The 10,434-nt window shown below is 62.5% G+C and overlaps 1 protein-coding gene across 2 annotated transcripts; it reads right to left on the bottom strand.

Annotated features, from left to right (window-relative positions):
* Positions 1–916: 916 nt before the first annotated feature.
* Positions 917–10,416, bottom strand: EXOSC4 (exosome component 4). Of its 2 annotated transcripts, none has more exons than XM_072034197.1 (3): positions 10,201–10,416; positions 8,857–9,063; positions 917–1,291 (listed from the first exon to the last, which is right to left on the bottom strand). In XM_072034197.1, the coding sequence occupies exons 1-3, from the start codon at positions 10,369–10,371 to the stop codon at positions 932–934; spliced, it is 738 nt and encodes a 245-aa protein (XP_071890298.1). In that variant the 5' UTR covers positions 10,372–10,416; the 3' UTR covers positions 917–931. The 2 variants fall into 2 exon arrangements, with proteins under 2 accessions (XP_071890298.1, XP_071890297.1); XM_072034196.1 differs by lacking the exon at positions 917–1,291 and adding an exon at positions 7,481–7,880 and having other exon boundaries at positions 10,201–10,413.
* Positions 10,417–10,434: the final 18 nt, after the last annotated feature.

Below are 10,434 nucleotides of genomic sequence, written 5' to 3'. Positions count from 1 at the left end.
CATGGGGGGAGCAGGGGGCCGGGTGTGCAATGGGGCCGGGTGTGCAATGGGGCCGAGCGTGCAATGGGGCCGGGTGTGCAATGGGGCCGGGCGTGCAATGTGGCCGTGAAGGCCCCACACCCTGCAGGTGGCCGTGCCGGGTGGGGGGGGCTCACCAAGGGCCCAGAGCCCTGGCACCAGGGCTCCCGCACCACGCGGTCCAGCACGGCGTGCACGGCCCTGCAGGCGCCCATCCCCATGTCCCCATGTCCCCGTCCTGTCCCCATCCCCACGTCCCCATCCCGTCCCCAAGTCCCCATCCTGTCCCCATGTCCCCATCCATTTTCACCCCATTTTTCAGCACCCAAATCCCACAGCAGAACAGCTCAGTGGGGGTCACCCCAACAGCTCCATGGGGACACGGGGGGGTCCCAATCTCCCCGGGGACACGGGGGGGGTCCCAGTCTCCATGGGGACACAGGGGGGGTCCCAATCTCCATGGGGACACATGGGGGGGGTCCCCATCTCCACAGGGACACGGGGACACGGGGGGGTCCCAGTCTCCACGGGGACACAGGAGGGGTCCCAGTCTCCACAGGGACACGGGGGCACAGGGGGGGTCCCAATCTCCATGGAGACACAGGGGGGTCCCCATCTCCACAGGGACACGGGGACACGGGGGGGTCCCAGTCTCCACGGGGACACAGGAGGGGTCCCAGTCTCCACAGGGACACGGGGGTGCAGGGGGGGTCCCAATCTCCATGGGGACACAGGAGGGGTCCCAATCTCCACGGGGGGGTCCCAGTCTCCCTGGTGACATGGGGACAGTCCCCATCTCCATGGGGACACGGGGAGGTCCCCATCTCCCACCCACACCCCCTTGCCCCCCCCCAGCGAGGCGACGCGGCGTCGAGCTCCGTCACTGCCCATCCTTTATTGTCCCCCCCCGCCCTCAGGCCCCCAGCAGCGCGGTGACGTCCCGCACGTGCTCGCGCACCACGCGGTCCAGCACGGCGTGCACGGCCCTGCAGGCGCCGCCGGCCGCCTCCAGCACGGCGCCCAGGCGGTCGTGGTGCAGCCGCGAGTCCAGGCGCAGCAGGGCCATGTGGCCCGAGGTGGGCAGCAGCGCCAGGGCCGCCTGCGGGCCCCCCGCCGCCTCCTCCAGGTAGCTGAGGTCGGCCAGCGCCGTGTCCTCCAGCAGCCCGGCCGAGCTGGCGCAGACGTAGTCCCGCAGGGGGATGCCGGCGTCGATCACGGCCAGCGTGGCCGCGTTCACGCAGGCGCAGTAGTTGCCGCCGTCCGCCTGCAGGATCTGGGGGGGCGGGATGGGGGGTGATGGGTGGGGGTCCCCATGTGGGACCCCGCAGCCCCCCAGGAGGAAGAGGGGATGGGCACAGCTCGAGGGGCTGCCCCCGTCCCGTCCCGTCCCTTCCCTTCCATTTCCTCTTTCCTTTCCCTCCCATTTTCCTTCCCCTTTCCCCTTCCCTTCCTTTCCCTTTCCCCTTCCCTTCCCTTTTTCCTTGTTTCTTTTCCTTTCCTTCCCTTTTTCCTTTCCTTTCATTCCCTTTCCCTCTCCTTTCCATTCCCGTCCCTTCTCTTCCTTTCTTTCCTTCCTTTTCCTTCTTTTTCCCTTCCCTTTTTCCTTTCCTTCCCTTTTTCCTCACAACTTCCCCTTCCCTTTTTCCTTTCCTTCCCTTTTTCCTTCCCACTTCCCCTTCCCTTCCTTTCCCCTTCCATTTTCCCTTTCTTTTTCCTTTTCCTTGTTTCTTTTCCCTTTTCCTTTCCTTCCCTTTTTCCTTTCCCTTCCCATCTCTTCCCTTCCTTTCCCTTCCCGTCTCTTCCCTTCTCTTTCCCCTTCCCTTCCCATTTCCTCTTTCCTTTCCCTCCCTTTTTCGTTCCCTTTTCCCTTCCCTTCCTTTCCTTTCTGTTTCCCTTTCCCTTCCCTTCCTTCCACTTTCCTTCTTTTTTCCTTTCCCTTTTTCCTTCTCTTTCCCCTTTCCTTTCCTTTTTTCCTTTTGTTTCTTTTCCTTGCCTTGCCCTTCCCTTTTTCCTTTCATTTCCTTTCCCTTCCCTTCCTTTCTTTTCTTCTTTTTCCTTTCCCTTTCCTTCTTTCTCCCTTCCCTTTTCCTTTCCTTTCCCTTCCCTTTTTCCTTTTGTTTCTTTTCCTTGCCTTGCCTTCCCCTTCCCCTCCCTTTTTTCTTTTTTTCCCCTTTCCTTTCTCCTTTCCCTTCCCTTCTTTCCTTTTAATTTTCCTTTCCCTTTCCCCTTCCCTTTTTCCATCCCTTTCTATCCCCTCCCCATCCTCACCCCCCATTGAGGAACTGTCCCCCCCCCGCATCCCAGCTGCCCACAGTGCCCCCGCCCCATGTCCCCATCCCCATGTCCCCATCCCGTCCCCATGTCCCTGTCCCCATGTCCCCATCCCTGTGTCCCCATCCTGTCCCCGTCCCCAAGTCCCCATCCCCATGTCCCCAAGTCCCCATCCTGTCCCCATGTCCCCACCCCATGTCCCCACCCTGTCCCCATGTCCCACACAGCACGAATGCCCTGTCTGGTCCCTGTCCCCATCCCGTCCCCATGTCCCCATCCTGTCCCCATCCTGTCCCCAGCCCCATGTCCCCATTCCCATGTCCCTATGTCCCCGTCCTGTACCCATCCCCATGTCCCCATCTCATCCCCATGTCCCACAGCAGGAATGCCCTGCCTGGTCCCTGTCCCCATCCCGTCCCCACGTCCCCATCCCGTCCCCAATTCCCCATCCCCATGTCCCCGTCCTGTCCCTGTCCCCAAGTCCCCATCCTGTCCCCATCCTGTCCCTATGTCCCCATCCATTTTCACCCCATTTTTCAGCACCCAAATCCCACAGCAGAACAGCTCAGTGGGGGTCACCCCAACAGCTCCATGGGGACACGGGGGGGGTCCCAATCTCCCCGGGGACACAGGGGGGGTCCCAGTCTCCACAGGGGGGTCCCAATCTCCATGGGGACACAGGGGGGGTCCTAATCTCCACGGGGGGGTCCCAATCTCCATGGGGACACAGGGACACGGGGGGGTCCCAATCTCCATGGGGACACGGGGGGGGTCCCAATCTCCATGGGGACACAGGGGGGTCCCCATCTCCACGGGGGGGTCCCAGTCTCCCTGGTGACATGGGGACAGTCCCCATCTCCATGGGGACACGGGGAGGTCCCCATCTCCCACCCACACCCCCTTGCCCCCCCCCAGCGAGGCGACGCGGCGTCGAGCTCCGTCACTGCCCATCCTTTATTGTCCCCCCCCGCCCTCAGGCCCCCAGCAGCGCGGTGACGTCCCGCACGTGCTCGCGCACCACGCGGTCCAGCACGGCGTGCACGGCCCTGCAGGCGCCGCCGGCCGCCTCCAGCACGGCGCCCAGGCGGTCGTGGTGCAGCCGCGAGTCCAGGCGCAGCAGGGCCATGTGGCCCGAGGTGGGCAGCAGCGCCAGGGCCGCCTGCGGGCCCCCCGCCGCCTCCTCCAGGTAGCTGAGGTCGGCCAGCGCCGTGTCCTCCAGCAGCCCGGCCGAGCTGGCGCAGACGTAGTCCCGCAGGGGGATGCCGGCGTCGATCACGGCCAGCGTGGCGGCGTTCACGCAGGCGCAGTAGTTGCCGCCGTCCGCCTGCAGGATCTGGGGGGTGGGGGGCGAGGGGTGAGGGGTTGGGGTCCCTGTGTGGGGACCGCAGCCCCCCAGGAGGAAGAGGGGATGGGCACAGCTCCAGGGGCTGCCCCCGTCCCGTCCCGTCCCTTCCCTTCCATTTCCTCTTTCCTTTCCCTCCCATTTTCCTTCCCTTTTCCCCTTCCCTTCCTTTCCCTTTCCCCTTTTCCTTCCCTTTTTCCTTGTTTCTTTTCCTTTCCTTCCCTTTTTCCTTTCCTTTCATTCCCTTTCCCTCTCCTTTCCATTCCCGTCCCTTCTCTTCCTTTCTTTCCTTCCTTTTCCTTCTTTTTCCCTTCCCTTTTTCCTTTCCTTCCCTTTTTCCTTCCCACTTCCCCTTCCCTCCCTTTCCCCTTCCCTTTTTCCTTTCTTTTTCCTTTTCCTTGTTTCTTTTCCCTTTTCCTTTCCTTCCCTTTCCTTTCCCTTCCCATCTCTTCCCTTCCTTTCCCTTCCCTTCTTTTTCCCTTCTCTTTCCCCTTCCCTTCCCATTTCCTCTTTCCTTTCCCTCCCTTTTTCGTTCCCTTTTCCCTTCCCTTCCTTTCCTTTCTGTTTCCCTTTCCCTTCCCTTCCCTTCCTTCCACTTTCCTTCTTTTGTCCCTTCCATTTTTCCTTCTGTTTCCCCTTTCCTTCCCTTTTTTCCTTTTGTTTCTTTTCCTTGCCTTGCCCTTCCCTTTTTCCTTTCATTTCCTTTCCCTTCCCTTCCTTTCTTTTCTTCTTTTTCCTTTCCCTTTCCTTCTTTTTCCCTTCCCTTTTTCCTTTCCTTTCCCTTCCCTTTTTCCTTTTGTTTCTTTTCCTTGCCTTGCCTTCCCCTTCCCCTCCCTTTTTTCTTTTTTTCCCCTTTCCTTTCTCCTTTCCCTTCCCTTCTTTCCTTTTAATTTTCCTTTCCCTTTCCCCTTCCCTTTTTCCATCCCTTTCTATCCCCTCCCCATCCTCACCCCCCATTGAGGAACTGTCCCCCCCCCGCATCCCAGCTGCCCACAGTGCCCCCGCCCCCGCCCCATGTCCCCATCCCCATGTCCCCATCCCGTCCCCATGTCCCTGTCCCCATGTCCCCATGTCCCCATCCCTGTGTCCCCATCCTGTCCCCGTCCCCAAGTCCCCATCCCCATGTCCCCATGTCCCCGTCCTGTACCCATCCCCATGTCCCCATCTCATCCCCATGTCCCACAGCAGGAATGCCCTGCCTGGTCCCTGTCCCCATCCCGTCCCCACGTCCCCATCCCGTCCCCAATTCCCCATCCCCATGTCCCCGTCCTGTCCCTGTCCCCAAGTCCCCATCCTGTCCCCATCCTGTCCCTATGTCCCCATCCATTTTCACCCCATTTTTCAGCACCCAAATCCCACAGCAGAACAGCTCAGTGGGGGTCACCCCAACAGCTCCATGGGGACACGGGGGGGTCCCAATCTCCCCGGGGACACGGGGGGGGTCCCAGTCTCCATGGGGACACAGGGGGGGTCCCAATCTCCATGGGGACACATGGGGGGGTCCCCATCTCCACAGTGACACAGGAGGGGTCCCAGTCTCCACAGGGACACGGGGGCACAGGGGGGGTCCCAATCTCCATGGAGACACAGGGGGGGGTCCCCATCTCCACGGGGACACAGGAGGGGTCCCAGTCTCCACAGGGACATGGGGGCACAGGGGGGGTCCCAATCTCCATGGGGACACAGGAGGGGTCCCAATCTCCACGGGGGGGTCCCAGTCTCCCTGGTGACACAGGGACGGTCCCTATCTCCATGGGGACACGGGGAGGTCCCCATCTCCCACCCACTTCCCCTTGCCCCCCCAGCGAGGCGACACAGCATCGAGCTCCGTCACCATCCTTTATTGTCCCCCCCCGCCCCTCAGGCCCCCAGCAGCGCGGTGACGTCCCGCACGTGCTCGCGCACCACGCGGTCCAGCACGGCGTGCACGGCCCTGCAGGCGCCGCCGGCCGCCTCCAGCACGGCGCCCAGGCGGTCGTGGTGCAGCCGCGAGTCCAGGCGCAGCAGGGCCATGTGGCCCGAGGTGGGCAGCAGCGCCAGGGCCGCCTGCGGGCCCCCCGCCGCCTCCTCCAGGTAGCTGAGGTCGGCCAGCGCCGTGTCCTCCAGCAGCCCGGCCGAGCTGGCGCAGACGTAGTCCCGCAGGGGGATGCCGGCGTCGATCACGGCCAGCGTGGCGGCGTTCACGCAGGCGCAGTAGTTGCCGCCGTCCGCCTGCAGGATCTGGGGGGTGGGGGGCGAGGGGTGAGGGGTTGGGGTCCCTGTGTGGGACCTCGCAGCCCCCCAGGAGGAAGAGGGGATGGGCACAGCTCCAGGGGCTGCCCCCGTCCCGTCCCGTCCCGTCCCTTCCCTTCCCCTCCCATTTTCCTTCCCCTTTCCCCTTCCCTTTCTTTCCTTTTCCTTCCCTTTTTCCTTGTTTCTTTTCCTTTCCTTCCCTTTTTCCTTTCCTTTCATTCCCTTTCCCTCTCCTTTCCATTCCCGTCCCTTCTCTTCCTTTCTTTCCTTCCTTTTCCTTCTTTTTCCCTTCCCTTTTTCCTTTCCTTCCCTTTTTCCTTCCCACTTCCCCTTCCCTCCCTTTCCCCTTCCATTTTTCCTTTCTTTTTCCTTTTCCTTGTTTCTTTTCCTTTTTCCTTTCCTTCCCTTTCCTTTCCCTTCCCGTCTCTTCCCTTCTCTTTCCCCTTCCCTTCCCATTTCCTCTTTCCTTTCCCTCCCTTTTTCATTCCCTTTTCCCTTCCCTTCCTTTCCTTTCTGTTTCCCTTTCCCTTCCCTTCCCTTCCTTCCACTTTCCTTCTTTTTTCCTTTCCCTTTTTCCTTCTCTTTCCCCTTTCCTTTCCTTTTTTCCTTTTGTTTCTTTTCCTTGCCTTGCCCTTCCCTTTTTCCTTTCATTTCCTTTCCCTTCCCTTCCTTTCTTTTCTTCTTTTTCCTTTCCCTTTCCTTCTTTCTCCCTTCCCTTTTCCTTTCCTTTCCCTTCCCTTTTTCCTTTTGTTTCTTTTCCTTGCCTTGCCTTCCCCTTCCCCTCCCTTTTTTCTTTTTTTCCCCTTTCCTTTCTCCTTTCCCTTCCCTTCTTTCCTTTTAATTTCCCTTTCCCCTTCCCTTTTTCCATCCCTTTCTATCCCCTCCCCATCCTCACCCCCCATTGAGGAACTGTCCCCCCCCCGCATCCCAGCTGCCCACAGTGCCCCCCCCCCCCGCCCCATGTCCCCATCCCCATGTCCCCATCCCGTCCCCATGTCCCTGTCCCCATGTCCCCATGTCCCCATCCCTGTGTCCCCATCCTGTCCCCGTCCCCAAGTCCCCATCCCCATGTCCCCATGTCCCCGTCCTGTACCCATCCCCATGTCCCCATCTCATCCCCATGTCCCACAGCAGGAATGCCCTGCCTGGTCCCTGTCCCCATCCCGTCCCCACGTCCCCATCCCGTCCCCAATTCCCCATCCCCATGTCCCCGTCCTGTCCCTGTCCCCAAGTCCCCATCCTGTCCCCATCCTGTCCCTATGTCCCCATCCATTTTCACCCCATTTTTCAGCACCCAAATAGCACAGCAGAACAGCTCAGTGGGGGTCACCCCAACAGCTCCATGGGGACATGGGGGGGGTCCCAATCTCCCCGGGGACACGGGGGGGGTCCCAGTCTCCATGGGGACACAGGGGGGGTCCCAATCTCCATGGGGACACATGGGGGGGGTCCCCATCTCCACGGTGACACAGGAGGGGTCCCAGTCTCCACAGGGACACGGGGGCACAGGGGGGGTCCCAATCTCCATGGGGACACGGGGATGGTCCCAATCTCCACGGGGACTGTCCCCATCTCCCACCCACATCCCCTCGGCACCCCAAATTAGGCGACGCGGCGTCGAGCTCCGTCACCATCCTTTATTGTCCCCCCCCGCCCCTCAGGCCCCCAGCAGCGCGGTGACGTCCCGCACGTGCTCGCGCACCACGCGGTCCAGCACGGCGTGCACGGCCCTGCAGGCGCCGCCGGCCGCCTCCAGCACGGCGCCCAGGCGGTCGTGGTGCAGCCGCGAGTCCAGGCGCAGCAGGGCCATGTGGCCCGAGGTGGGCAGCAGCGCCAGGGCCGCCTGCGGGCCCCCCGCCGCCTCCTCCAGGTAGCTGAGGTCGGCCAGCGCCGTGTCCTCCAGCAGCCCGGCCGAGCTGGCGCAGACGTAGTCCCGCAGGGGGATGCCGGCGTCGATCACGGCCAGCGTGGCGGCGTTCACGCAGGCGCAGTAGTTGCCGCCGTCCGCCTGCAGGATCTGGGGGGGGGGGTGGGGGGGGTGGGGGGGGGTCACCACAGCCCCCCAGGAGGAAGAGGGGATGGGCACAGCTCCAGGGGCTGCCCCCATCCCGTCCCGTCCTTTCCCTTCCCTTCCTTTTCCTTTCCTTCTTTTTCCCCTTCTCTGTCCCCTTCCCATTTCCTCTTTCCCTTCCTTCCCATTTTCCTTCCCCTTTCCCTTCCCTTTTTCCTTGTTTCTTTTCCTTTCCTTCCCTTTTTCCTTTCCTTTCATTCCCTTTCCCTCTCCTTTCCATTCCCGTCCCTTCTCTTCCTTTCTTTCCTTCCTTTTCCTTTCCTTTTCCCTTCCCTTTTTCCTTTCCTTCCCTTTTTCCTTCCCACTTCCCCTTCCCTTCCTTTCCCCTTCCATTTTTCCCTTCTTTTTCCTTTTCCTTGTTTCTTTCCCTTGTTTCTTTTCCTTTCCTTCCCTTTTTCCTTTCCCTTCCTGTCCCTTCCCTTCCTTTTCCTTTTCTTCTTTTTCCCTTCTCTTTCCCCTTCCCTTCCCATTTCCTCTTTCCTTTCCCTTCCCTTTTTCCTTCTCTTCCTTTCCTTTCCTTTCCTTTCCTTTCCTTTCCTTTCCTTTCCTTTCCTTTCCTTTCCTTTCCTTTCCTTTCCTTTCCTTTCCTTCCCTTTCCCTTTCCCTTTTTCCTTTTGTTTCTTTTCCTTGCCTTGCCTTCCCCTTCCCCTCCCTTTTTTCTTTTCTTTCCTCTTTCCTTTCTCCTTTCCCCTTTCCCTTCCCTTCCCGTCCTGTCCCTGTCCCCAAGTCCCCATCTTGTCCCCATGTCCCCATCCCCATGTCCCCATCCCCATGTCCCCGTCCCCGTGTCCCCGTCCCATCCCTGTGTCCCCATCCCATCCCCGTGTCCCCGTCCCCATGTCCCCGTCCCCATGCCCCCACCCCATCCCCATGTCCCCATCCTGTCCCCACCCTGTCCCCGTGTCCCCGTCCCTGTCCCCACCTGCACGTAGATGTCGATCTGGGAGCGTGGGAAGAGCTGTGTGAGGATGGCGGCCTCGAAGGTCTGCTTGAGGTGCAGGGACATCTCGCTGGCCTTGCGGTCGCCGTGGGGCCGGCGCTGGCGCTCGCTGGTGCTGAAGGTGGCCACGCTGTACTGGCAGTTCACCAGCGCCCGGTCCGGCAGCGCCTTGCTGCGGGGGCCGCGCATCTGCGGGGGGGGACAGGGTCAGCGCTGGGAGGGGGGGCAGGGATGGGGGGAGAGGGTCAGGGGGAGAGGGTCAGGGGTGGGATGGGGGTGGGATGGGGGAGAGGGTCAGGGGTGGGATGGGGGGGAGAGGAATGGGTGGGGGAGAGGGTCAGGGGGGAGAGGGTCGGGGGTGGGATGGGGGAGAGAGGGTCAGGGGAGAGGGTCAGGGGGTGGGATAGGGGAGAGGGTTGGGGGGTGAGGGTTGGGGGTGGGATGGGGGGAGAGGGTTAGGGATGGGGCAGGGGGGAGAGGGATGGAGCTGAGAAGGATGGGGGGAGAGGGTCAAGGTGATAGGATGGGGGGGAGAGGGTCGGGGGGAGAGGGCCAGGGGGTGGGATGGGGGGGAGAGGGATGGGGGAGAGGGTCGGGGGTGTGATGGGGGGGAGAGGGTCAGGGGTGGGACAGGGGAGAGAGTCGGGGGGAGAGGGTTGGGAGTGGGATAGCGGGAGAGGGATGGAGGGGAGAGGGATGGGGGGTGGGATGGGGGGAGAGGGTCAGGGGTGGGGCGGGGGAGAGGGTCAGGGGGTGGGATGGGAGAGAAGGTCGGGGGGAGAGGGTCAGGGAGAGAGGGTTGGGGGGTGGGATGGGGAGGAGAGAGATGAGAGGGGGAGAGGGTCAGGAGGGTGGGACAGGGGGGTGGGACGGAGGGGAGAGGGTCAGGGGAGAGGGTCGGGGGAGAGCTCTGGTCAGGGGGAGAGGAATGGAGGAGAGAGGGTCAGGGAGGTAGATTGGGGGGAGAGGGTCAGGGGTGGGATGGGGGAGAGGGTTGGGGAGAGGGTCAGGGGTGGGATGGCGGGAGATGGGGGAGAGGGTCAGGAAGTTGAATAAGGGGGTGAGGGGTTGGGGGAGAGAGGGTCAGGGGGGTGGGAAGGGGGGCGGAGGGTCAGGGGAGAGGGTCAGGGGTGGGATGGGGGGGAGAGGGTCGGGGGGAGAGGGTCAGATGAGAGGGATGGAGGGGAGGGGGATGGGGGGAGAGGGTTGGGGGGGTGGGATGGGGGTGGGATGGGGAGAGGGATGGAGGGGAGAGGGTCAGGGGGCGCCTCCCCCCCCCCCCGTCCCTCCCGCGGCCTCCCGCTCCCCCCCCCCGCCCCCGCTGACCTCGTGCGGGCCGTAGACGACGGCGAGCGCCTTGGTGTTTCCCTGCTCGATGTAGGCCGAGCCGTCGGGCTGCGCGAACACCCCCATGCGGGCCCGCAGCTTGCGCAGCTCGGCGGGGCGGCGCCCGTCGGCCCGGAACCCCTCCGCCGACAGCAGCTCCAGCGCCGCCATCACCGCCACAGCCCCGGGACTACAACTCCCAGCCTGCACCGCGCCCCGCCGCGGCTCCCGGCG

This window comes from Anas platyrhynchos, chromosome 2 (genome assembly GCF_047663525.1).
Source record: "Anas platyrhynchos isolate ZD024472 breed Pekin duck chromosome 2, IASCAAS_PekinDuck_T2T, whole genome shotgun sequence".
Lineage (NCBI taxonomy): Eukaryota > Metazoa > Chordata > Aves > Anseriformes > Anatidae > Anas > Anas platyrhynchos.
This window is presented reverse-complemented; position numbering and strand designations above follow the sequence as displayed.